Source organism: Crocuta crocuta, unplaced genomic scaffold, assembly GCF_008692635.1.
Source record: "Crocuta crocuta isolate KB4526 unplaced genomic scaffold, BGI_CrCroc_1.0 scaffold102, whole genome shotgun sequence".
Taxonomy (NCBI): domain Eukaryota; kingdom Metazoa; phylum Chordata; class Mammalia; order Carnivora; family Hyaenidae; genus Crocuta; species Crocuta crocuta.
The window spans coordinates 12871910-12899239 of record NW_027530019.1 but is presented as its reverse complement, the minus strand read 5'-3'; the positions used below and the strand labels follow the sequence as shown (position 1 = coordinate 12899239).

General features: G+C 48.3%; 2 protein-coding genes across 3 annotated transcripts in view; both read left to right on the top strand.

Moving 5' to 3' along the window:
* Positions 1-668: 668 nt before the first annotated feature.
* KNSTRN (kinetochore localized astrin (SPAG5) binding protein) lies at positions 669-11174 on the top strand. Of its 2 annotated transcripts, XM_077764687.1 has the most exons (9): positions 669-976; positions 1167-1261; positions 4624-4753; positions 5447-5494; positions 6754-6871; positions 7109-7202; positions 8578-8639; positions 9357-9431; positions 10394-11174. In XM_077764687.1, exons 1-9 carry the CDS (start codon positions 756-758, stop codon positions 10523-10525), a joined length of 975 nt encoding a protein of 324 aa, XP_077620813.1. In that variant the 5' UTR covers positions 669-755; the 3' UTR covers positions 10526-11174. The 2 variants fall into 2 exon arrangements, with proteins under 2 accessions (XP_077620813.1, XP_077620814.1); XM_077764688.1 differs by lacking the exon at positions 9357-9431.
* Positions 11175-16872: 5698 nt separating this feature from the next.
* The window catches only part of IVD (isovaleryl-CoA dehydrogenase), a 12544-nt gene continuing 2086 nt past the window's right edge, over positions 16873-27330 (top strand). Inside the window, exons 1-11 of the mRNA XM_077764686.1 lie at positions 16873-17026; positions 18377-18466; positions 18717-18768; positions 21083-21252; positions 21676-21769; positions 21969-22105; positions 23337-23433; positions 25333-25426; positions 25926-26007; positions 26570-26674; positions 26751-26823. Coding sequence (XP_077620812.1) covers positions 16874-17026; positions 18377-18466; positions 18717-18768; positions 21083-21252; positions 21676-21769; positions 21969-22105; positions 23337-23433; positions 25333-25426; positions 25926-26007; positions 26570-26674; positions 26751-26823 — 1147 coding nt within the window. The 5' untranslated portion in view covers position 16873. The remainder of the gene's footprint in view (positions 17027-18376; positions 18467-18716; positions 18769-21082; positions 21253-21675; positions 21770-21968; positions 22106-23336; positions 23434-25332; positions 25427-25925; positions 26008-26569; positions 26675-26750; positions 26824-27330) is intronic.

The following is a 27330-nucleotide window of genomic DNA, read 5'->3' as shown; positions in this document are numbered from 1 at the left end:
TTTGTTTCCCACATCAATAGCACATTGTGCTTTCCCTTCATAGTTTTACTACAATGGTAAATATGTATTTATTTGATTTTCCCCCCCACTTAGTTGAGGTGTAACTAGTGTTTGTGTGATTGTTTACCATTTTCTATATTGTAAACTCCAGGAGGGCAGAGCCAAAGTCAGTTTGGGTATTTGTTGCCCCGCCCCCACCTGTCCTCTTAGAAGAGTGGTCTGGCACACAGCTAGTGCTCAAAAAATATTTATCAAGTGACATGAATGAGTGCTTTAAAAGCTTGAGCACCCTCTCCTGTTCTCTAGGAGTAGCTCTGAATCTCCTCTTAAAATCTGAATAAGTGTTGGGATGCCTGGATGGTTCAGTTGGTAGAGAATGTGGCTCTTGATCTCAGGGTCACAAGTTCAAGCCCCAGGTTGTTGAAGANTTATTAACGTTAGGCCTGAGGGTAAATGCCGGAGATATTTCTGCACACAGATCCTCTTTAAACCTCACCACTCTACCTATCCAAATACTCTGCCCTGTCGCTAGTGAGCCAACAGGTAATCTCCCTAACAATCATGGACAAAATAAAGAGAAGGATTGTGACATGGACTCTAAACACGACCGCATTTGCGTCTCAAGCCAGGAATATGACGCTAGCAGCTCATAGCTCCTTTCAGGCCCGTAAAACGCACCAATCCCCTCCCCCGCCCAGACCTGGGGGCTCTGACACCCAAAGCCTGGAAGCCTAGGCTCTGGCCTCTGTTCTGACATGCCGTACAGCATGGCAGCCCCCGAAGGCGTGGCCCAGGGCACTGATATCCGTACAACATGGCCGCCTACAGGGAGCGCACCGCAACCCCTCCCTCCCGGCCACCGGAAGTTTCCATTTGAAAGCCCGGCGGCAGACCAGGTCGCTGGTGCGGCAGTTACTGTGGAGCAGCATTTGAACCAGAGCGGCAAGGGCTGCGAACAGGAGCTGCAGGCGCCTGGGTTTGGTTCTCCCGGGGCGAGAAACGGGGCTGGATGTTGGGGGCGGGCGGGATGGACTGGGAATGAAGAATTTTCTTTCTCCCGACTTCTTCCCCGGGCCCGGACAGGCCCGGTCGCGCTCTCCCGGTGCCCTCCACCTGCTCGGGCTCCCTGGCCCACCGTAGGCTGACATTCGCTTCGCACCTTCCAGGGCCCGGCCTTGCCGCCTCGTTACGATGACCAGCGTGATTAAGACGGTGTACACCATGCAGCCCCCCGCTGTGCAGAGCGGCGGCCTGCCTACAGGTGGGTATCAACGACGCCCTGCGGACCAGGGGAGGGGGTCTAGTTTAGGAATATGAGGGCTTAGATCGGTGTCCCGGAAAGGGGGAGGGCATTCCATTGGCTCTGACAAAATGCTAACTCCCCGGAACCAGGCTGTCTAAATTGCTGATTGTTTCACAATATTATTTCCTCAAGCTACGAATCCCCTGTTAAGAAGTTGCTCGTTTTGTTTCCAGATTTGGGCTCTCTGGCGGGACGCGATTTGTTACCAGGGAGAGAGGAGAGTCATTTGAGAAGCCTGATTCTTAGAGGGTGGCCCTAGGCTTTACACCACGTCTAGTTCACATTTGTATCTGCACAGTGTCTCTTATGTAGTATGGTCTCAATGTTTTGGGGGTGAAATGAGAGAGAGGGACCAGGCCTTGCTAGAGTTTTCCACAACCTTGGGGGAAAAGGTAAGATTAAAAACAGTTTTTGATTGCTTTGACATCTTGCTTTGTGTTACTGGGCGTGTGGTTGAGAGGCATCTCCTGCAGTCTGCAGTTGTTCAGCTGCCCCGTCTGGAGACCATAGCATGACATAAACTTCAGACCTCAGAACCTGTTATGCAAAGTTTTGAAACAGATTTATTAAGACTACTTTCCAGGAGACTCTGTGCCGCTGGTGGATGGGCAGTAACGGGATTGATCTGTGAAGTAACCAGTCTTTTCTCCAAAGGTTTAAAGGGTTTTTTTGTTTGTCTCATGTGGCCTCAGAACACCTAAATGGGGGGCGCCTGAGTGACTTAGTCGGTTAAGTGTCCGTCTTCAGCTCAGGTCATGATCTTGCGGTTTGTGGGTTCGAGCCCTGCGTCGGGCTCTGTGCTGACAGCTAGCTCAGAGCCTGGAGCCTGTTTCAGATTCTGTGACTCCCTCTCTCTCTGACCTTCCCCTGCTCACGCTGTCTCTCTCGCTCTCTCTCAGAAATAAATAAAACATTAAAAAAAAAAAAAAGAAAAAAAAAGAACACCTAAATGGTAATCTGGCTTCAGTAGGACCTAGGAGTCCCTGGGGGAGCTGGAGCCTCGCCTCCTTACCCTGCCTTTCCCTTGGAGAGCAGTGACTTGGGTGGAGAGTGACTGGCTCTCCCCAGACAGGTTAGAAGTTTTCATCTCAGCTTTCTATCCCTGTCCCAGCTTTATGATCATATGTGACCTAAACAGTTTAAGGTTTTAAGGCTATCCTCTTAGGTTTTTTGTTTTGATTTTGGACATCAACTTGTTTTTAAGTTTTAGTTTTTCAACTAGGTAACATACATATGTAAAAAATCCCAAGTTAGAAACCAATATGCGGTGAAGAACGAGTCTCCCTTACTTGACACCAGCCACCCAGTTCCCCTCCTTAGCGCCTCTCATTTCAAGAAGACGGTCTTTGTTAAGTCCTGCTAAGTTTTTCCTACAGTGCAGTCCTTAGGTTCTAGCAAGTACGGATTACTGGAACTGATTCCAGTTAACGAGGAGCATTGATTTTGATCAATTTATTATTAACACCTTTTTCATGGGATAGATTTGTTATTGTGTATAACTTTATACTTGAAGGAGGATGTAAGTATGTTCCCCCAGGATTACCTTTTACTTCAGACAAAGAGCTGGGACACCTGGCTGGCTCACGTGGTGAAGCATGTGACTGTTGAGCTCAGTTTTGAGTTCAAGCCCCGCATTGGGTGTGGAGCCTACTTTAAAAATAAATAAGGGGAGCCTGGGTGGCTCCATTGGTTAAGTGTCTGACTTCGGCTCAGGTCATGATCTCGCAGTTCGTGGATGTGAGCCCCACATCGGGCTCTGTGTTGACAGCTCAGAGCCTGGAGCCTGCTTCAGATTCTGTGTCTCCCTCTTTCTCCCTCCCCTGCCCACTCTCTGCCCCTCAAAAAATAAATAAACGTTAAAAAAAATTTTAATAAAAATAAATAACATGCTTACTTCAGACAGAGGTTTCAAAAGAACCGTTTTAACCATTGCTTTGTGGGTAAAAGAATGGAAAATAGGGTGTAAGTGCCCTGTGAGTATACCTATAAATGAAATGATTTGTTAGTCTGAGAAATCATATTTATTCCAAACTGTTGTGCAGCTAAAGTCATCACAACAAAATCTGTGTCAAATACAGATACACAATTTCCTAACCCCTGTGATCCAGTGCTTCATACCTCATTTCCTGAACTTGATTTGTTACCGCCCTTAATTTAGGTCAAGATGAAGGAGCCATTTTACAATGAACAAAGTGAAGGTTGGTTTAAACTAGAAAATCCATGGGGGATAGGGGTGGAGAGGCAGGGTATAACTCCAGACATGTTACTTGAACTTGCCATGGACTGTGAATGGTAGAAAGCCTGTGGTGGAGGGCTGGCATAGGGACTAAGGGGAAATGCTCCTCTCTGGGGCAGAAGCGTGTCATGGCAGGGCCACTTCTCAGGTAGTGGCAGTACGCTAGCAAGATCAGAACGGAATGTCAACTAGGGAACCTCTAAATTTAAAAATTGAAAGGGCTGACAGTAAAGGTAATCAGCATGAAAAGGGGAAAGAAGGGGCACCTGTGTGGCTCAGTGAGTTAGGCGGCTGACTTTGGGCTCAAGTCATGATCTCATGATTCATGAATTTGAGCCCCGCATCGGGCTCTGTGCTGACAGCTCGGAGCCTGGAGTCTCTTTGGATTCTGTGTGTGTGTGTGTCCCTTCTCCACTTGCTCTCTCTCTCAAGAATAAACACTAAAAAAATTTTTTTTAAGTGGGGAAGAAGAAGACTAGAGGAGATCGTTTAGAAATGGTGTGTGAAATAGCCCATGAAGCTGTGAGGTGTTCCATTTATTCAGCAAGTGGGTACCAAACCTCTGTTAATATGCTGGCTACTCTCTAGGCACTAGGGACACAAAGCCATCTCTCAGAATATTTAGGGAGATGTCTGCAGCAGTTCAAAGAGAACCTCGTAGCAGCTTGAGTGTAGCCTTGGGAGAGCACACCAGATGTGTAGGAGCTTAAGAAGGTGGTTCGATTCCACTGGAGATGGATGAAAGGTTCAGCTGTGTTTTGCCCTGCTGATGGCCACTCTGCCTGGAGTTTGGCTCTTTGCTCGTATCAGCCTCCACTTTCACATCTATATCCTCTGGCCATTCAGTTTGCTGCGTCATCAAGCTTTTGGCTGTCTCAAACACACTGCCCTGTCACACTCGAAGAGTTTTGGTTTCCATCCCCAATTAGTCTCGAAGTCTTATTCTTCTGAGTTGATCGCCACACGTTGAGATTGGCCAGAATGAAACTCCAGGTGTCTGACAACCTGGAAGGGAACTGTTGGTTGTAGAGGGGCAGCTGTAGCATCACGGTGTTTGTCTTCACCCACCCGCTTTCCTTTGCAGACACACAGACCCGAGCCCCTTCTAAGAGCCTATTACCAGTCAAATCCAAAGAAGTGGATATTTCCAGGCTTCATTCAGGAGGTTCAGAGAATGATGTTATGAAAATCATCAAACCAAGACGAGAGAACGGGTGAGAGTCAGAGCATTGGTATCCAGTGCTAGAAATTGCTCGAAGTCCGGATTTAGAAAGTAGGGTTTTGGAAAGCACAGGGCAGCCAGAGTCAGTGACCCATAGTAGTGGGTCAGTTCTGAAGAGGCCCAGCAAGGGTTAGGATAAGAGGTACTCTTTCCTTTCTCACCGCTTGGCTCTGAGTGTGCAAAAAGACCAGCCCTAAGTGGTGGTCAGGGTAGGTGAGGCTGCTTGGTTAGCCTGGAACCAGGCAAGCGTGTGTGCCTCGCTCTGCTCAGTTCCCACCAAAGGAGGTTCACATGAGATAATCACACCATTATGAGCAGCAGCAAGTCTGTCGCGTGGTTGCGGTGGGCAGGAGAGGAGCCCAGTCCCCATGAAGAGTCTGGGCTGACACAAGAGTGCATGGGCCCTCAGAGCTTCTCAAGTGTCTGCTCTTCGCACCATATACATTCTCTGGTTCTTTGCTCAGAGAACCAAGCTCTTTGTTCTGCCTTGCTCACGACACGCATAACAATGCCACAAGTCTCTGATTTCTTTGTTGTTTCCTTTTTTAATTGAAGTTATGTTATGAACACACATTATATTAGTTTCAGGTGTACGATATAATGATTAGATATTTGTATATATTACAAAATGATCACCACAAGGAGACCAGTTAACATCCCAGTTTCTTTGTTTTTGCTTTTCTAGGCAAGTAAAAGCTGCAGACACTGCCATCAGAAGGAATGTGAGAAAGAGGTGAGCATCAGGGCAAATGAAAGCTGGCTACTATTTTAGGGCGCTGGATCTCAATCTGTTGTGCCCCAGAATCCTTAAAGGGTTCTTGCAGTGTGGTATAGTCTGGGTGCCATCTCAGAAAGCTGAGTGGGGTTTTCAGGGATGGAGCACAGCCAGGTTTGAGAACCACAGTCAGGGCAAGGATCCGCGATGCTACCGTCTTGAGAGCCAGACGAGCCCTCTGGGCTCCGTGCTGGGACCACTGCTGATCGGAAATCAAACCCAGCTACTGCCCATCAACAGGAGTGTGAGCCTTCAGGCATTGCATTTGGTTAGTGACTTCAGTTCAAGCTGGAAAGTTGGTAGAAGTAGTTTCTAATTCCAAATCTATTATTTGGTCGTGTCTTAAAAGTCCTGAAGATTGGGGCACCTGGCTAGCTTAGTTGGTAGAACAGTGAGACTTTGGTATCAGGGTTGTGAGTTCGAGCTCCACGTTGGGTAGAGATTACTTAAAAATAAAATCTTTAGGGCGCCTGGGTGGCTTAGTTGAGCGTCTGATTCTTGATTTTGGCTCAAATCGTGATCCCAGGGTCATGGGATCAAGCCCCACATTGGGCTCTGTGCCGACCGAGGAGCATGCTTAGGATTCTCTCTCTTACCCTCTGCCCCTCCCCCACTCATACACTCTCTCTAAAAAATACAAGGGTGCCTGGGTGGCTCAGTTGGTTGGGCGTCTAACTCTTGATTCTGGCTCAGGTCGAGCTCCTGGTTCATGAGATCAAGCCCAATGTTGGGCTTCATGCTGATGGCATGGAGCCTGCTTGGGATTCTCTCTCTCCCTCTCTCTGCCCCTCCCCCATGCATGCGCGTGCTCTCTCTCTCTCTCAAAATAAATAGACCAAAAAAAACCAAAAAACAAAAATAAATAAGTAAATAATAAAATCTTTTTGAAAAGTTATGAAGATAAAATAATATTCAAGAATGACTCTGAGGGCATTGAAAAGAAAGTTTAATATTGATGATAATGGCTAATATTTATTAACTATTACATATCAGTAGCTGTGCTAAGAATTATTACATGTATTCTCTCTTATTTTTCACAATACTGTTATGAGATGTGGGTATTACCTGAGTTCTAGAAATGAGGAAACCAAGCCTCAGAGAAGTTAGGTAACTTGCTGAAGGTCATAAACCACTATATAATGAAGCCAGGATTCACCCTGTTTGTGTGACTCTTTAGTCCATTTTCTTAACACCTCCACCTCTTCACGTAAGCACAATTACCATTACAGCTACAAGCCAGCGAGCAAGCAGAAATCAGAGGAGGAGCTCAAGGATAAGAACCAGCTCTTGGAGGCCGTCAACAGGCAGCTGCACCAGAAGTTGACTGAAACTCAGGTAAGAGACCCACCAGGCCCCCATCGTCAACGCACAGGGGAATGCATGGAATCCAGAGCGGTGGGAGCCCCGGGGTTGGGACTCCCCTGGGGTGGGAGCAGGCTTTCAATGCCCAGGAGCCCAAGGGCAGAAAGGGAAGACACCAGGCTCGTGCTGTGGCTGGCCAAGAGTGAGGGCAACAAAGACCACCCCCGCAGAGTGGACCGGACCTCATCTGTCTGCATGGCACCCCAACAGGGAGAACTGAAGGACCTGACCCAAAAGGTAGAGCTGCTGGAGAAGTTTCAGGATAACTGTCTGGCAATGTTGGAGAGCAAGGGCCTCAACCCAGGTAAGAGACTGTACAAGCTGCCTTCCGAGGAGTCCGTGCACCTGCCGCTTCCTGAGCTAATCGTGGATTGGGTGTTAAAGAGCCTAGCATGGCATCAGCTGGCCCATTCAGGGCAGGGCTTGCTTAGCAAAACCCTAAAGATTTGGAGGAGATTTTCTTTCTTTTTTTTAAAAGTAATCTCTATACCCAACATGCAGCTCAAACTTTTAACCCAGACATCAAGAGTCACATCCTCTACCGACTGAGCCAGCCACCTGCCCCTGGGGGAGCTTTCCTTTCTTCCCTTGTGATATTGACTTTAACCAACAGAATTTCAAATGGTTGTGATGAGAGGATTATCTCTTATCTGAACACTTTGTGCCATTCATTTGATGCCAACAAGTGTGACCTTGCAAAGAGACTAGGAGTATTTCATTTCTTTAAAGGCAGAGAGCAAACAGGGTAAATTTCCCAGGTGGGAAAAGGCAGAGGTGATGCTATGTCAAGGGTTCCTAAACCTGGCTGATCAGCAGAATACAATGGTTAAATGTGACTTTTCTTTAATGTTTGTTTATTTTTGAGAGAGAGAGGGAAAGAGAAAGAAAGAGCACGTGAGGTTGGAGAGGCAGAGAGAGAGGGAGACACAGAATCGGAAGCAGGCTCCAGGCTTTCTGAGCCATCAGCACAGAGCCCTACACGGGACTCAAACTCATGAACTGCAAGATCATGACCCAAGACGAATTAGACACTTAACCCACTGAACCACCCAGGTGCCCCTTAAGTGTGATTTCTAGTCTGACCCTCTTCCTGGAAAGCAGAGTCTGTAGCAAAGAGGGAAGTAGAGGAAGTAATTGCTCAAAGATGGTATAAGAGCCTCAGACTGAGCTGAGGAGCCTGAGGATACCCAGTGAAGGGGCCCAGGCTTCTTTGAATTCGGGGACATTGGCTTTGAATGCTACTGATTAACCTGTGCATTTTAGTATATGTTCTTTATAGTCACCATATAATTTTAATCTATCATGTATATGCACTACTTTTACCAAAACTAATAATTTTTTAAGCCTGAAAAGCTTTTAAAAATAGTTTTTTGTATTATAAACGAAACAGAAAAATCCAAACTTTACATTTCCTTTAGACAGATTTTCTGCTGAGCTGAAGAGAAAAAGAGTGAGTGAATTTTTGACCATTTCCAAAGCTAGAGCAGAGGGAGGTAAAATACAGCTCTGAGGGTAGGTGTAGGAGACCCTGCCACGGTGAAAACTCAGGAGAGAGTCAGCAGCCAGACGCTCAGAGAAGTCTCCGTCATGAGTATTCCTGTACTTGTCCATGGAGGGGTTTTTACTTTCTGTTTAAGGTGCAGTGCCCTAAGCAAGGCTGACTTTGTCGTTTGTATCAGTTTTAGGCAGCGAGACCCTGGCGTCACGGCAAGAAGCCACCACAGATCACGCGGACTCTATGGTGAGGGCACGGGTGTGAGTACGCAGGGGCTGAGTGACCATGGGTCTCTGCACAGCTAAGAAAGTCTCTGCCGTGTGCCCAGCAAACCCCAGGAAGCAGCCTTTGTTTTCCATGATAGTGGAAGAGAGCAGTGTACGTGTACTCAAAATAGCGTATTTTACTTGGAAGGCGACTTTGTGCTTATAGATGAGTGAGTCTGAGTTGAAAATATGCTACTTTAAGACACATAACAGGATGAACCTGTATAGAGAACTTTCTGGTTTCTCTGTTCTCCACTTGCCCAAATTTCTCCCCTTACCCATGACTGAGAACCATATGATGGAAAGGTCCAGCCTGAATTAAACTGGGCTTCTCTTTGGTTCCCTCCCAAAGCAGGAAGGTAGTTGTTCAGGGTTAAGTCTTTAGAGCCAGAGATGGAAGCCTTCCTCCAGTCCCACAGGCTAGTAGTCACCTCTCCAGTGGCTACTGTGTTTTGTCCCCTGTGTAACATGGAGCATGTGGAAGTGGGGTGATCTGTCCTTCCTGTACATTGAGGTCCTCTGGGGTGCCCAGTAGAGAGCCTGGCACAAGTGGGGCACTCAATACATGACTGAGTGAACAGAAGACTTGGTAGCAATCATCTAACCAACTTCCATTTTGTATAAAGAGATTAGTGTACATAAAACAAGTTTTCACATTTCAGTAAAGATTTGTTACTACGCTGTACCTTCCTTTTAGTTGCTGTTAGAAACTTTACAAGATGAGCTGAAGCTTTTTAACGAAACAGCCAAAAAGCAGATGGAGGAGTTACAGGTGAGAGACAGATGTCACCTTGAGGCAGGATTACCATTTCCTACCACAAGAGGTGGATCTGTGGAGGACTCTCTCTTATCTCTCTCTCTCTCTCTCTCTCTCTCTCTATCTATCTATTTATAAATGTTTTTATTATTTATGAGAGAGAGACAGAGCATGAGTGGGGGAAGAGCAGAAAGAGAGGGAGACACAGAATCTGAAGCAGGCTCCAGGCTCCAAGCTGTCAGCACAGAGCCCGATATGGGCCTCAAACCCACAAACCGGGAGATCGTGACCTGAGCTGAAGTCGGACACTCACCCAACTGAGCCACCCAGGCGCCCCTCTATTTATTTTTTATAAACCACGTTTTAATAATAATAGATTTACAGAAGAGTTACAAAGATAATACAGAGAATTCTGCTCCCTTAATATTAACATCATACATTATCATAGTACATTTGTCAACATTAAAAAACCAATATTGATGTGTTACTCTCAACTAGATTCCAAGACTTCATTTGTTTTTACCATTTTTTTTTTCCGACTGTTTTTCTGTTCTAAAGACTCAGAACCATTCACCGCCACTGAGCTTGAGGCAATGTGCAAACACTGGGTGGCTCAAAGTAAGAGGTGGGCCTATGTGAAAGCTGTGCTCTGGAAACTTGATATCTCGAGGAAACCTATAATAGAAAACCCGATTCTTGGGTCTGGACTGCTTTGGATTGCTCAGAAGAATCATGAGACAGTACGCTGGATCCTAGAGGATTTCATGGCTCCCATTTAGATCTAGGAGAGAGGCCATTCCTAAAACGAGGGTAGATGTACAAATCTGAGGTAGAAACGACAACGTCTGTCAGTATTCTAATGGTCTTCCTCAGTGGGAGAGAAGCATAGTGTCCTGGGATGGCTTTGTCTCTCATGTGACTCAAAAGTTTTGTGGGTGTTATTTTGTTTGTTTCTTTTTGAATGTCTTTCCATGCAGGCCTTAAAAGTAAAGTTGAAGATGAAAGAAGAAGAGCGGGCCCGGTTCCTAGAGCAGCAGACATTATGTAACACTCAAGTGAATGATTTTACAACGGCCCTTGAGGAAATGGAGCAGCTATTAGAAATGTGATAAAAAGCAAGTGACCAGCTGGCTCCCTCTTGGGGTTAAACTCTCAGAGGAAGCCACTTAGGATATCTCCTTCTTGGCCATGACCTTCTAGGACTCACCATCCCCAGAATGAAAACAGTCTCTGTCGTAGGATTAAGGACAGTTGATGCTGGAATGGCGGGTCCTCCTTTAAACAAGCGTCCCCAGCCTTTCAGAGTAGCCAGCTCTGCTGAACCTCACACATGCATAACGGAGGCCTACAAAGAGCCTTCTAGGCAACAAAGCAGCATGCCATGAGAATCAAGGGACCAGATCAGCTGTAGCCAGAGGATCCCAAAGGTAACGTTCAGATGTGTAGGAAGAAAACCTTAATTGTATGGGGGAGCCCAGGTGCTGCACAGGAGACATCACTGTGGAGCCATGCTGTCCCTTTCTAACTTGGAACACATTCTGTCTCATCCTGGTTGGGCTCTATCCCTCATTGTAAATTAATGAACTTGAAGTTACTTAAAATGGCTTAATAAATGGGGGTGAAGGTATAGATAGCAGTAACACCTACCTGAAACAATACACCTTGGAGCTATTAATCTAAGTCACTTCTGTTTTTGTTTGTTTGTTTCTGTTTTGTTTTTATAAAGTGCTACTTTTATAATAAATATTTCTGTAACTATCCAGACTACAACATTGAGAAATGAAAATAGTCTTTTCACTTACATATGTCCATTGTTGAACACTATTGACCTAATCTGGTTAACACATTCACGACACCAATTTAACCCAGAGTAGTTTTCTTCTGCTCTAGCCGCTCTGTGGCTTTTCCTGCTGGCTTCCAGGAGCAGTAGCTTGTCTTCGGAGGGTGTCCCCTTTTGTAGCAGAGGTGCCAGACTCCATCCACCAGGCGTGTGTCACTAGCTGTCTGTGTCCTCCCTATGTTCTTAAGCCTGGATCTCGACGGCTATTTGCACAGACAGGCCTGGCCCTGGCCCTGTGGATCCTTAGTCAGCTGACGTCCATGGCAGGCTCCCCTGCTGGCTTAGTAAAGGCACAGCTATATTTCATTTCTTAGTTGGTCTAGGCCGACTTTGGCTGTAGCTATCTTCCTTTTTTTTTTTTTTAATGTTTATATACTTTTTTTAATGTTTATTTTATTTTTTGAGATAGAACATGAGTAGGGGAGGGACCGAGAGAGAGAGAGGGAGAGCAAGAATTGAAGCAGCAGGCTCCAGGCTCTGAGCTGTCAGCACAGAGCCCGATGCGGGGCTCGAACCCACAAACTGTGAGATCTTGACCTGAGTGGAAGTTGACCACTTAAGCAATGAGCCACCCAGGCACCCAGTACAAGTAACACCTCCACCCTAACTTTCAGGGAAGGCTAAATTTCTTTGCATTTCTACAAAAACATTCACAGTTGGTTATGTCCCAAAAATTATGAGGGGGGAACCCAGTTACATAATTCTCACCAGTGACAAGGGCTGAATATTGTACCCATTTTGAGAATTGACAGGTTTTTCTTTTTAATGTTTTTTATTTATTTCTGAGAGAGAGAGAGAGAGACAGCGTGAGCAGGGGAGGGTCAGAGAGAGAGGGAGATAGAGAATCTGAAACAGGCTCCGGGCTCTGAGCTGGCTGTCTGCACAGAGCCCGACGCGGGGCTCGAACCCACGAACCGCAAGATCATGACCTGAGCGAAGTCAGACACTTAACCGACTGAGCCACCCAGGTGCCCCAGAATGTTGACAGTTTAAAAGGTTGTTTATCCAAATAATTTGTAAGCTGTGGGATCCTCACCTCCTTGTCAGGCCTCCCTAGTTAACACCGAGGAATGTAACTCAGTGACTGTTGCTCATCTTTCCCAGCACAGAAACTCTGTTCACTCATGGCCTGGGCTCCCAAGGGGCCCTCACTTCACAGCTCTTCACACTCCCAGCTGGCATTTGTGCACTCTTGCCTTAGCTTGTTCCGTCCGACCTCTACTGCTCCGTCTGCCTTTCATACATGTGGAAGTGTTCTGGGTGCTTAGTCTGATCTGGAGCCTGGATGAATTCATATATGTTATATTAACTCAGCAAACAGTGATCTGTACCCTCCACTTTGCTGGATGCTCAAGAAACTTTAACGTAGCATGGCATTCTTCACCTCAAAGGTGCTTGCAATCTATTTGGTAAAACAGGTGCTGGTGACATGGAAGTTAAATAACAAACATCAATACTTTACTAACTGGGTTGTGTGATAGAGTTGTGTACTCTCGTAGTTAACTGTGGGCTAATTTGGTTGGAAAACGCTTGATGGAGGAGGTAGAATGAAGACTGAAGGAAGAGTAACATTTGGAGAGGCTAGCTAGAAAGTTGAGGACCTTCTAGGTTGGTGAACACGTGGAGGTCTAAGGAGATTAACAAGCCCAGGGCATGGAAGCCCCACTTCCTTTCCCCACTCTTTGCCCTATGCATCTCATCTGCCTGGCTGTTCCTGAGTTCTAGCCTTGTGTGGTAACCCGATCATCTAGTAAATAAAATGCTTCTCTGAGTCAGAGCTGCTCTAGCAAACTAAACCCAAGGAGGGGATATCATTGGAAACTCCAGGGGGAAAAAATCATGACATGCTGAAGAATAAAAAGTTGAACAATATCTGGATGAATCTTGGAGAAATGAGTAAGGGAAACAAGGCTTGATCAGAGGGTTCAAGATGAGAGGGGATTGTGTCTGACGCTTAAGTGAGCATTTGTAACATGCCATTCATGGTGTTTATACATGTTCCTCCTTACCGTACTTCTCAGCAGTCTGCATTACCATCACAAGATAAACACTATTACCTAGTTTCACAGCCAGGGAAATAGGTGCAGAGAAGTTGGTTTGCCCAAGGTCAAATAATGAGCAAATACTGGAGAAAGATTTGAGCCAGGGAATAGCGGGGTGGGAGGTACGTGGTGGTAGTAGAAGTCTTGAAGATCCTTGAATGCCAGGCCCAGAAGTGTAGATTTTTGTCATCTAGGCCACAGGTTTCCAAACTTCCTCCATTCATGATGCCCCTGGTGTCTTAGTAGTATTTATGACACCCGAAGAAATACCTAATGGTTCCATTTTTTTTTTTTAACATTTTTTATTTATTTCTAGGAGAGAGAGAGAGAGACAGCGTGAGCAGGGGAGGGTCAGAGAGAGAGGGAGTCACAGACTGAAACAGGCTCCAGGCTCTGAGCTGGCAGTCAGCACAGAGCCCGACGCGGGGCTTGAACCCACGAACCGTGAGATCATGACCCAAGCGAAAGTCGGACGCTTAACCGACTAAGCCACCCAGGCGCCCCCTAAAGGTTCTATTTTAAGTAGTTAGATCCATCAACTTAGGAGGTATTTGAGAAAATAATACACATAAATCTAAGGGAAAAAATTTCATTGCTTTTTAAAAAATCTATTTATTTATTGACTTAAGCAATCTCTACACCCAATGTGGGGCTTGAACTCGCGACCCCAAGAACAAGTTATCTGCTCTTCCCACTGAGCCAGCCAGGGGTCATTTTTAACTAAGTACAATTATTCACTAGTGGAATCATCAATGCAAAATGAATGAACTTTTAAGAATCTCTAAAAGCAAGGAGTTTTATTAGAGCCCCAGTTAGAACAGCTGCCCAGGACACATGCTCTTCACAGGGAAGAAAGTGTTCCAGAGAATGAACGGGTTTTACAGCGAACAGTTTGTGCAGTGTTACACTTTTTTTTTACATTTTGTAAAAGCTCAAAAGAGGATAGCTCAACATGAGTATAAATCATGACTTAATGTCAAGGGGCACAGAGAACAGGATTATTGATTGTTATCTTAGGATCAAGATGTTTTTCCCTTAAGGCTACCAATATACAATGAATGCTTAGTGGGCCATAAATGAGGCTTATTTGAAGGTTTATCTGGAGTTTATGTACATGCTGACTTATAAACCTAAATGTCTTCCCTTCTGTTTCAGGCCTTTAGGAAATTTCTTCTGTCACCAGAATGTTAGGCACTGCTTAACTTCTCAGACCTTGGAATCACATTGGACACTACTGCCTTCATTCCCTGTTTAACATTTAAAGGAATGTAAATGATCTAATGTTGAAACTGACCTACTTCAAGCGAGTAGTAACTTATTTTCTAATAGATGTCAAGTATCACTGTGATTCACCCCAAAGCTTAAAATATCCATGGTATCCCTCTGAGTTTGCTGCCCAAGGGTACGTTGGTTCACCTTATGGAAACTACACATCTAGACAATAATGAATCACTGATAAAATTTCAGCAGGTAATCACCGTAATGGTTTAGAAAAATGAAACCTGCAGTGGTGTTAAAGATGGATGGTGGGATTGAGACAGCAGTGTCAAGGACATCAGGAAAACAGAAATGAAATGTGTTAGGGCCATGACAGCAAAGGTGTAAGGGAAGATCTGAAACACAAGAAAGCTACACGATTTACAGTTGACCTTTGAACAAGGCAGAGGTAAAGGGCACTGACCCCTCTTGCATGGGTGCAGTTGAAAATCTGTATATCTCTTTAAAAAGTTAGCATTTGTATTAGGTGAGATCTGTTTATTTTAAGTAATCTCTACTCCCAACGTGCGGCTTGAACTTACAAGCCTAAGAGTCACATGCCCTACCACCTGAGCCAGCCAGGCGCCCTGAAAAATCTGCATAGAACTTTCGACTCCCCAGAAACTTTATTAATAACCTCTTGGCCTAACCAATAATATAGTTGGTCCACACCCATTTTGTACGTTATATGTATTAATGTTGTATATTTAAAGTAAGCTAGAGAAAAGAAAATGTTATTAAGAAAATCAGAAGAAGAAAATAAATTGACAGTACCATACTGTATTGAAAATCTGCGTATAAGTGGACCATTGTAATTTCAAACCCATTACATAATGTCATGCCATACCTTACAGGGGGCAACTGTAATGTTTGGTACACATTGTGGGGAGAAGAGATCTACATACTTAGAGGTTTTCAGCAGTGGTGACAGAGCAAGAATTCTTTATAAAATAAGGATGTGAAAACTTCAGTTTACAGCCCATCCCTAGCCAGATGGGTATGGGTTGGAATCCCAGCCCACCCACTACAAAGTGGTCTTTGGCAATTTCTTCTTAGTCTCATTTCTTAGTAAACTAGAGATAATGCCTGTCTTGCTGGATTGTTATAAGAATTATGTCCCACACCTACTCCTGTGCCTGACAATGATTATATCGAAGTTCAAAATTTGTCTTCAGATGATTCCCTTAATCTTGCCTTCAACTTCCACTACAGCGCTGGCTCTCAGTTCTCTATCCTTGGTGTGCTGCTTTAAAAAAATTTTTTTAATGTTTATTTTTGAGAGAGAGAGACAGAGTGCAAGCAAGGGAGGAGCAAAGAGAGAGAGACAGAACCGGAAGCAGGCTCCAAGCTGCTGTAAAGGTTACATTTTTGGGGAGGTGAAACTGCCTAGGTTAGGCAGTAAGTCTTGGTTTACGGACTTAGAGCCTTAAGTGGCTCCACTATGGCTTTGTGGTTTTCTTTTTAATACTTGTAACACACTACTCTTCCTTTTCTCTATCCTCACCCCCAACCCTGTTTTTAAAAAGTCCTGATTGCTGTTCTTTTTTTTTTTTTTTTTTTTGAGAGAGAGAGAAAGAGAGCAAGCAGGGGAGGGGCAGAGAGAGGGAAAGAGAGAAAAACTCTCAAGCAGGCGCCCAAGGCAGGGCTCAGCTCACAAATCATAAGATCATGACCTGAGCCAAAATCAAGAGTCCCCACACTTTAATTGACTTGAGCCACCCAGGCACCCCCTGATTGCTATTATTGTACATTAAATAATTTGGAAGACAGCAACTCTTTCCCACAAAAGTCCAAAATCGATAAACCCTGCTACATAACAAAATTCAGTGACTTCTATCAGTGTGCACACTAGAGCCAATGCTACTTACCCAATCTGAGCTATCCCAGATAGGCTTTAACAATTTATTTCCAAGCCGTGGGCAACCCAGGCTGTTTTAATACTTCCTTTCCCGCTGGGGACCTACAGAGTTTTGTAGTTACGGACTGCTACTTCAACGCAAGAGAGATACCACTCCACTCAGAGACGCCTTTCTCGCCCTCTAACAAAAGTCCCAACCTCAAAACGACCTCAGCATAGCAGGTCCAGCACCCTCCGCCCCAACCCCACCAGGATGTAGGCAGTCGGGCGGTCATCGCTAATTGGCTCATGTGCCAGGGGCAGCTTAGCCTCCGCCAGCAGAGAAGGGTGATAGGCTGCTGGGGACCCACCCCCTCGCCGATTGGGTGAGGGCAGCAAAGCCCGGGATTGGTGGAGCCTGTGGGCGGGCTCGTTGCCCCTGTCTCTCGCGCTCTCCCTCAGCTTCCAGTGCGCGGCTGAGATGGCGATGGCGGCTTGGCTTCTGGGACGGCGCTTGGCGAATTGGAGGCTGCGGACTCCGCTGGGGCCGCTCGCTAGCCTCGTGTCCCAGCGGGCCCACTCCCTCTTGCCTGTGGACGATGCGATCAACGGGCTCAGCGAGGAGCAGAAGCAGGTAGGGAGCCTGTTCCCTTCCGGGCCCCAAGGCCTGCGGGCCCTGCCTCATCGCCCTGCTCGGTGGTCGCCTCTAGGTCCCTCTGCCCAGCGCCCACACAGCTGCGGCAGTCGGGGCGCGGGAGTGGGCGCTGGCCTCTCAACCTCACCTCTGTGAAGGCAGCAGAGCCTACTTTCGAGTTAGATAAGAAGAGACAGGAAGGCTGCTGGGAGACTGCTGGNGTATCTGAAGTCCCACAGAACACTGCCTTAAGACTATGGTTCTCAAGCCTCGTTAGTCATCCTCACCAGGGAATCCTTTTCGAATACACACCTCAGGGGCTTGGAAGTGCAGTGAAGTGCACGGTGTAATCTGCTGTAATTCTTCAGCCCATTGGATCAGAGCACAAAGCTGACCGGTAACTTGAAGTGTCCTTCCTTACAGATGGAGCTGAACCAGAACCTTCCTGGAGGAAGGTGGCTGTGTGTCTTTGGATGCTAGCACAGAGTTCCCCAGGAACCTGATTTTCCTTTTAAGCAAGTGTCTGAGCCTCCAAAAACTCCAACATCCATTTGGGTTTGCAATCAGTAGATAGACCTTTGAAACACCTCCGGCAGGAAGGGTTCAATTCTAGATCTAAAATGTTTCTGCGAATAGTTTCTAATCTCTTTGTGTAATCCTTGTTAGCCACAGGTTCGGGGGCAGAAAGCCTGGCGTGTGCCAGAAACTGAAGAGGGTAGGCTGGAGCATATTGGGTGGGGGTGAGGAAGGTACTGGAGAAGGCTAGAAGAGTCGTGAGGGATCAGCTCATTGCAGGGCCTTAATAGGCCTGACTAAAGAGCCTTCTAGGTATAATCAAAAGCCATGGAATGATTTTACTTAGGGGAGTGACATTTTAAAAACACTCGGCTGTTGGGGCACCTGGGTGGCTCAGTCATTTAAGCATCCAATGTCTGCTCAGGTCATGATCTCACAGTTGGTGAGTTCGAGATGCACATCGGGCTCTGTGCTGACGGCTCAGAGCCTGGAGCCTGCTTTGGATTCTGTGACTCCCTCTCTCTCTGCCTCTCCCTCACTAGTACTCTGTCTCTCTCTCTCTCTCTCTCAAAAATAAATAAAAACATTAAAAAAATGTTTTTATATTATTTTAACTGTTTAAAAAAACAGGCTGTCTAGGCTGAGGACCTTAAGAGAGATGAAGATCATCTCTGAGGAAATATAAACTGGGATGGTCTCTCAGTTTCAACCTGATGCCGTTTGGTGGGTTGTTTGTAGCCTGTTTTCCTGAATGTGTCCTCAGTAGTGAAGATGCTGCTCTTTGTGGCAGTAATGTGGTGTTTCAGTGGCATCTGTCCACCTCTCTCCCTCTAGCTTCGTCAGACCATGGCTAAGTTTCTGCAGGAGCACCTAGCCCCCCAGGCCCAGGAGATTGATCAGAGCAATGAGTTCAAGAACCTACGAGTGAGTCATGATGCCCCCACTAGAGGGTGGGGGGTTCAGAGCCACAAGGGGGCAGTTTGGGGGCTGGGCTAGGCTTGGCTGGGAATCGAACTGCTGCCTGGAAGAGCTCACACAGTCTTGTGGTAAATAAAACCTCCCAAAGAATGCAGCCCCTTTCTGTGAAGTGTCTGGGTCTCATTCCAGGTGTGCCAGACCCCTGTGACTGGCTGCCCTCTCACGGCTCACTGCACTCATTCCTTTTTGTTGGCAGGAGTTTTGGAAGCAGCTAGGAAACCTGGGGGTCCTAGGCATCACTGCCCCTGGTGAGTAGAGTTTCCTTCCCTATTGAGAACTTTTCTTACATGCCCTTTGGCACTGTTCCCAAAAGAAATGGGAAAGGAGGGGAAAGATCATGCTCAAAGAAACTCAGGGACAGAAACTTCCTCTTGGACCCGAGAAAGCTCCTGTAGACTGTCAGCCCAGAGAAGAGTACACTCGATTCCTTTAGGCAGTGGCATCTAGAAGGCAAGGGGATGAGGCCAGTGTGGGCCACATGGGTGAGGATCAGACTCTTGAACTCTGCATGCTTACTAAGCACCCCCAGGAGATTTTGGAAGTTTAGAAAACTCCATCATCACACAGCTGTCTTGCACGTCTTACTGTCTTACTGTCTCCCCTACCCCCTAAGTTCTACCCTACCAATAGCGTCTAGGCAGGCCCACTCAAGACCCATGTGTCCCTGTGGGGACTGCCTATGTCCTCTACCCACAGCTGACCCTGGAGCTTATTTTGAGAGCTTCACCATGAGGTGGTCAGATGATGTCTTTAATAGGCTCTTCCTGGGCCTGCCCATTGTCCCCTATGGGTCTTACTACTTGTTTCCAGGGGGAGAGGGCACAGAGCTGGTGGACTTCGGTTTGGATGTTGGCCTCTGAAGGAGAGGCCCAGCGTGGCTTGCGGTACCCAGTGAAGAAATAAGCCTGTGGCCTCACCTGCCAAAGCCTGGACAGTCCACACTGCTTCAGCTTGTACTCATATTGGAATAGAGGCAGAACACAGTTCTTAATCTCCCCCTCGCCACTTGGAGACAGTTCCGGACACTTGAGCTGATTCAAGAGTAATGACAAAATGGAAGACTTAAAAATTTAGACCATCCTGGGGCGCCTGGGTGGCTCAGTCGGTTGAGCATCCAGCTTCGGCTCAGTTCATGATCTCACGGTTCGTGGGTTCAAGCCCTACATCGGGCTCTGTGCTGACAGCTAGCTCAGAGCCTGGAGCCTGCTTCGGATTCTGTGTCTCCCTCTCTCTCTGACCCTCCCCTGCTTGCTCGCTCTCTCTCTCTTTCTCTCTCAGAAATAAATAAAAAATTAAAAAAAATTTTTTTTTAATTTAGACCATCCTAATGTAAAATGGTAGGGGTGGGGCCCCTGGGTGTCTCTGTCAGTTAAGAGGACTCTCAATCTCGGTCATTGAGTTCAAGCCCCCCATTAGGCTTTGCACTGGTCACGAAGCCTACTTAAAAGAAAAAGTAAAATGGTAGGGGGGAAGGCCACTGGAAATTCCTAAACAAGTCTTTCTTCCACTGTGTCTTGGGGGTTTAGGAGCCCCCCAAAGAGAGCCAGTTCTGATGAGCTCTGGTTTCCACCTGGTTGTCCTGGTGGCTATTTCCAGTGTCACCCACATGTGGTCTTTTCTTCCCAGACTTGCAAGAATTGGGCTAATCTTTCCCTAGAGACTAGGATGAGCCTGACTTCATGGTCAGAGTAAACGTGTGCAAAGAGTCTTTTTTTTTTTTTTTAAGATTTTATTTTTTTAAAGTCATCTCTACACCCATCGTTGGGCTCCAACTCATAACCCCAAGATCAGGAGCTGCATGCTCCACTGACTGAGCCAGCCAGGCACTCCTGTGTGCAGAGTCTTACCAAGATTTACCCAAAGAGCAAGGGCCCAGGTGGGAGGGGAGGGGAGAGCGGTAGTACCAGATGATCCAACCACTTCAATCTGAGATCTTTTGCCAAGGAAACGCCACATTTTTTGGTGAGGAGTTCTGAAATTCACTGGCCATGGCTCTCCTGCTCCTGGATACTAGTTTTGCTGTTTTAACTTTTTTGAGATATAATTGGTCTATAACATTGTACGAGCTTAAGGTGTTCTTCATGTTGATTTGCTAGTCCTGCTTTGTTAAGTCTAAACACCTGTGCTGCAAAAATCTCACCTCCCTTGGGCCTTTTGCACATGGCATCCTTTGCTTGGTACCTATTCTTAGCGCTCTGACCCTCCCTCTCTGTGTTTCTTGATTAACTCCAGGTCTTCTTTCATTTATTCATCTGCCCGGGCACTTCCAAATAGCGGGTGCTCAGGCTCCCTTGTCTGCATCAAGCGGTCTATCAGGGATAACACGGGCATTGCAATGACTGTTTTCGGAACCACGCCTCGACTGACCAGAGGCGGCAGACAAAACCAGTTCTGTGAGCTTGTAAAGTGGAGCCCTCTGGCATCAGCCTGTCACCCTTGTTAGGGGTGCCTTGGAATAGGGGCTGTGGAGGGTGTTTCTTTGCTGCCAGTAAACATTTCCATGAACGGCACCATTTAACCTGGGCTGCCTTTTCTACTCCGCTGCGCCACCTGCCCTCCCAGCCCAGTACGGCGGCTCTGACCTGGGCTACCTGGAGCAAGTGCTGGTGATGGAGGAGATATCGCGAGCTTCCGGAGCAGTGGGCCTCAGTTACGGTGCTCACTCCAACCTCTGCGTCAACCAAATTGTGCGCAATGGAAATGAGGCCCAGAAGGAAAAGTATCTCCCCAAGGTGAGGACACAGGAATGGAGAAACACACCAGTGTCACAATGCCACCACCAACCCTGAGGCACCCTCCCCTGTTGGCAAGAGCCGGTCAGACTTGCTACCTCCAGTATGCTGCCTTCGAGTGGGTATAGTGAGGAAGGGGTCGGGGATTTGCTTTAAAATAATCCAGTCAGAATTAGAACTAGGACCAGAAGTCCCGAGTCAGTCCCTGGACAATATCTGCAGAGCATTTTAAGACATGCCAGACCAGGACTTGCTTCCCTTGCAAAGGGAATGGGAAAGGAAAGATATTTTCAGTTTTGTAGACCGTAGGCTTCTGTCTGAGAGGAGTTTGAAGGGGTGTCACGTGCACAGGTGAGAGCAGGACAAGGGAGCTCCTATAGGGCACTTCTGAGTCATAACCAGCCATTGGGGTTTCCCTTGCAGCTGATCAGCGGTGAGTACATTGGAGCCCTGGCCATGAGTGAGCCCAGTGCTGGCTCTGATGTCGTCTCCATGAAGCTAAAAGCAGAAAAAGAAGGTGAGGCTCCTCTTGAGTTGGGAGTTTCTGAAGCAGGAGCTGAAATGGACAGAGGGATGGGCCTTCTCAGCGTGAGGCAGCAGCGATCGGGGGTGGCCCTTGCTGGGTTTCCAGAACTGTTTCCTGGCAGCAGGTCCATGAACTGAGTGCTGAGACAGGCTACCATGGCTTGAGCAAGTAGCCAGCTTCTTGTCCTTAGGTGATCACTACGTCCTAAATGGCAACAAGTTCTGGATCACCAATGGCCCCGACGCGGACATCCTTATCGTCTATGCTAAAACCGATCTGGCTGCTGTGCCAGCCTCTCGAGGCATCACGGCCTTTATCGTTGAGAAGGTGAATGGGGGACAGTGCATGACGGGGGGCTGTTGTCTCCTGCCAGTGGTACCAGAGATGGTTCCCTTCTGTTGGCGGCAGACACAGTCAGTGTGTGCTCTGAAGCAGGAGCGAGGCAGAAGAGCCAACAGAGAGGAGGGTGGCCAAAGTGGAGCCCAGGAAGGATGGGTCAAGTCTAAGAATGGCGGAGCCATCCTTAGAGCCGGGCCACACAAATCGGCCCAGGAAGATGAAGACTAAAAGGCAACTGGGTGTCACAACCAGGATGTAACTGGTGGCCTTGGGGAGAGCAGCTGTGGAGACCACAGCGTGAATGAGAATGCAGGTGGGGGGGTGACTAAAGACTGCAGCAAAGCAAGGCAGAGATGGAACTAGAGTTGGAATGAAAAGGTGGGCTTTGAGTTTGTTTTTAAGAAGGGGAGAGAACTGAGCAAATTATTTGGTAGAGGGAAAGAAGGGGAGAGGGAGGAATTGTGTGTAGGAACAAGTGAGCAAGGCCCAACGGTGAGCTGTGGGAAGGAGGTAAGGCCGGGTTACATGTGATGGTGGAGGAGCTGTCTGCCTCATGACCTCAAGGTGTGAGGGCTGGGAATCACAGGAGTGAGGGGTTGGGGAGAAAGTTCCATGAATGAGTATCATAAATGTTTGTGGTACCCTCCATGGAGAGAGGGGGCTGGAGGACAAGAAAAGCGAGTAGCCCAAGGGGCCTGGCTGAGGTTGGAAATCTCAAGGTCCCATGGCATCACTCCTGTCAGCCTGCCCATCAGGCAGTCTCTGCTAGTTACTTGGCAATGCGTTCTGAATCTGATTAGCCAGGCCAAAGCGCATAGATGGCTGGATTAATCCTGAGTGGACTCAGGTACAGAGGCAAAGGAATCGAGGGGGCTGGAGAGAGGGTCTTGGAAGCGCTCTCCCCTGAGGAAAGGAAACAAGGCCAGCAAAGGTCAGGGATCATGCAGAGAGTGGGTGTTTCACTGAGAAGACTGATCCCATGAGGAGTGGGGAGAACACACGTAGCAGCAGAGCTGGGAGTCGGGGAGCAGGGGGGTGTCAGGGCCGGAGCTTCTGGGAGTGGAGCAGTCGTCCAGAGTAGGGGCTCTGAGAGTAGGGTGTAGCAGTTGTGCAAATTCAGGAGCTGGATGGGAAGGTGGGCGTGTCCCAGGAAGTCTGCCTTTAACTAGCCCCCCTTAGGAGCTGGCCGGTAACCGGGCCACCTTCTGTTCCTGTGAAGGGCATGCCTGGCTTCAGCACCTCCAAGAAGCTGGACAAGCTGGGGATGAGGGGCTCTAACACCTGTGAGCTGATCTTTGAAGACTGCAAGGTTCCCGGTGAGTTTCCAATGACCAAGCCCCTGTCCTGACCCTTTCATAAGCTGAGAAAGCCCATCTCTGGGTAAGAGAAGCTCACCATTGTCAGCTTACTGATGCCCTGTGTCTAGGCAGTTGGCCTCCCACTACCCCCCTTGCCCACTGGCCCGTCCATGTGGCACTCGGGCTGCCAAGCAACTGTCCTTTTGGCCAGAGCTGTGTGGCTGACCGTGGCTGCGATGAAGGGTGATAACGCACCGTGCCCTGGGCGGGGTGGTATTCCAGTGTCAGGAATAGACAGGTAAGGTGTGCCCTCATTCTCTAATGTCCTTCAGGCATCCTCGTTTGTGCATTTCCATGAACAGCCCACGTGAAGTAGTCATGAACAATGCTAAAGAACCATTCAAATAAACTGATGGAAGCCTGACTCAGTGAAGACCAGGCGATCCAGTTTGAGTATTTTCACCCCTGAAGTGTAACTGAAAACGCGACACATCATGGGAGAGCCAGCATACCTGTCATGTGCTAAGGAGACAAGGGCATAGATTCGATGGCCAGCTAGGTTCGCTCTGTGCCTCAGCCATTGACCGTCCCTCTCCCTCATGACCCAGGACCCCAGAAAAGGATGCTTTGGTTACAAAGGGCATCTAGGGAGCTGGGGGAGTCCGTACCAGTCCTTCTATGTCAGCAGGAAACAACCACCATCATTAGGCAGGTCAGTGGTGTCCACGCTGCACTTAGGCTTCTGCTCACCCCTCCCAAGGCCATCCACTGTCCTGGCTTCCAGGGTGGGCAAGTGCAGTTTCTTTATTGTACTGTATTGTAAGTAGGCTCCACAACCTAGCATGGGGCTTGAATTCATGACCCTGAGATCAAGAGCCACATGCTCTACTGACCGAGCCAGCCAGGCGCCTCTAGCAGTTTCTATAACTAGCACTGAATGACCCATCTCTTGGACAAAGACTCTTCCATAGATCACTCTTGTGAGAGGTGAGGGCTGGTGATATTGGAGCAGAGCAGACCCAACCTGGGGGATACTAATTCTCGGTTTCCTTTATGGACATGGGTAAAAAGAACTGTGGATGACTTCTCGACCAAATTAGCTTTAGCTTTTCTTTCCCATCCAAGGCAGTTGAGGAAGAGAAGGGGACGATCTAAGGATGGGGCCTTTGTGTCTGGTCTTGTGGGTGGTGTGTGTGTGTGTGGCAGATTGGCAGTGGCAGGGGAGGGGGCGTCCTTCCAGCAAGCTCTACTTCTGACTGAAAGTGGCAAACTTCATCCGTTTCTCTCACTCAGGACCGTGGTTGAAGGTCAGGTGAAATTTTAGTGCCTGCGTGAAAGCTATGGTACCAAACCTAGCGGCTTTTTTTTATTTTTATTTTTTTTAAATTTTTTAATGTTTTAATTTATTTCTGAGAGAGAGAGAGACAGCGTGAGCAGGGGAGGGTCGGAGAGAGAGGGAGACACAGAATCTGAAACAGGCTCCAGGCTCTGAGCTGGCTGTCAGCACAGAGCTCGACGCAGGACTCGAACCCACGAACCATGAGATCATGACCTGAGCTGAAGTCAGATGCTTAACCGACTGAGCCACCCAGGCACCCCCCTACCGGCTTTTTTAAAAGCGAGGCAGCTGGGGGCGACTGGATAAGCGTCCGACTTGGGCTCAGGTCATGATCTCATGGTTCGTGGGTTCGAGCCCCACATCAGGCTCTGTGCTGACAGCTCAGAGCCTGGAGCCGGCTTCGGATTCTATGTGTCTCATTCTCTCTCTCTCTTCCCCTCCCCCGCTCAGGCTCTGTCTCTCTCTCTCTCTCTCTCTCTCTCTCTCTCTCAAGATTAAATAAACATTTAAAAAAATGTTTTTAAAGTGAGGATGCTGTGAACAGCCCTCTTCCCTCTAACCAGCATTTTTCCTGGCAGCTGCCAACATCCTGGGCCATCTAGGTAAGGGCGTCTACGTGCTGATGAGTGGGCTAGACCTGGAACGCCTCGTGCTGGCTGGTGGGCCCCTCGGGTGAGTGTGAGGCTTGGCAGAGCTGGGCTTTTGGCCTCCTTGGTACCTTCGCAGACCTCCTCTGTGGGGCCAATGGAAGCTGCCTCCTGGAAGACACACTTCCTCTCCTGGAGGCAAAATGAACAAATCTCCTCCTCCCACATTTAATTTCTTCACAATGAAGGGAAATATTATTCGATGACAAACAAAAGGCCTGAGAAACCATCCTACTCAATTACTCGGGCTGGGACAGGATGCCCGGGCTCTCCGTCCCACCTGCACAGGGGTCCTGCCCCTCTCTCTGGTGTCAGGGGAAGGGGCCCAAGTCCTGGGTGGTCAGTGCAGTGACTGAGCAGGGGTGATAAGAGCTCTCCTGCTCCTTTTCTCCTCCCTGGGACTCCAGTTCCTTGTCTTCCCAAGCTATATCCCCCCAAGCCTTCCCACGGCGGCATTTTGCCACCCCAGCTGGCAACGGGGATACAGCAAGGCGCCTCCCCAGTGTCTTCCTCTTTTCTGGCAGGCTCATGCAGGCTGTCCTCGACCACACCATTCCCTACCTGCACACGAGGGAAGCCTTTGGCAAGAAGATTGGCCACTTCCAGGTGAGTGGAAATGGCTTTTGCCATTTGGTACTTTGGCCTCGAAGTACCTTTTCTCACTGGGCTCAAATTTTCTTTAACAAACGAGCAAGAGGGACGCTTGCTGTCTCTTGCCACCAGCGTTAGTCTGAATGCTTGGAACACAGGCTTCCTTGTCATGCTCCCTGGCTTTGGAACCTGTCAGGAAGGTGAATCACAGGTCATCTCACGTCCTATTTGAGATGACTGAGCTGGACGTCGTAAAGCTGCAAGGTGACCCGTGCAGGTTGTAGGCAGGCATGGGGAGAGAGGCAGCGTGGCTAGTCACGCTTCTGGTCCGAAACCACCACGGGATGTTAATGTGGGTTGCCGTGGGTGGAGGGCCATTTCAGTGTGTAGTTTCCATAGCGACGACAGCTCTCTAGCCATCCCCGTCGTCCTAGGCAAGTGCCATCCCTCCCTGTGCCCTGGTACCCCCTGCCTGGCTGTCAGGTCGCTACTGCCCACCTGCTTGTGGCAACTAGTGGGGAGCGTCTGAGAGGAATGTGGCTCCACATGTTGACTTGTGACCTCCCCTTGTGCCCAGCTGATGCAGGGGAAGATGGCCGACATGTACACCCGCCTCGTGGCGTGTCGGCAGTACGTCTACAATGTCGCCAAGGCCTGTGATCAGGGCCACTGCACTGCCAAGGTAAGGGCCGGCTATTGGGACTCCTTCCCTGGGGGGCCCTGGCAGGGCCCCGCTGACCCAGAGCCTCGTCCCGCAGGACTGCGCAGGGGTGATTCTTTTTTCAGCTGAGTGCGCCACGCAGGTAGCCCTGGACGGCATTCAGTGTTTTGGTGAGTGGCCCCCGCTCCCTGCCCCCAACCACAGAACGAGGCGTCCTCTTCACTCGCTCTGTGCTTTGGCTCACTGCGGTGGAGTTGGCACCTTTCGGCTCCTTCTGCCCTGGGTACTAGGAGGACATGTTAAATAAATGGGAAAAAGTGCTAGAGCTCATGAACTGTTCCTACCTTCAGCAATATTCTCTCTCCTCCTTCTGGCCTGGTATGGTGAACACTGGGAAATGGGGAGGGAGACAAGCCTCAAGGGCAGGGCGGCTTTGTTTCGCTGCTGAGCAGTAGCTAAGAGCACAGACCCAAGCCAGAAGGTGTAGGTTGGAACCTTTGCCCGGCTTTGTGACTCATGCAAATTACTTAACTTTCCCTGGGCCTGGCACCCGGTAAGTGCTCCGCAGTATCGTTTTGTCCCGCTTCCCGGGTCTGCCAGTGGCTCTCCCAAGCTTTGCCTGGTACCCTCAGCACTCTGGATGCCCTTCCAGCCCCATGACCCGTGCCCTCACCCCA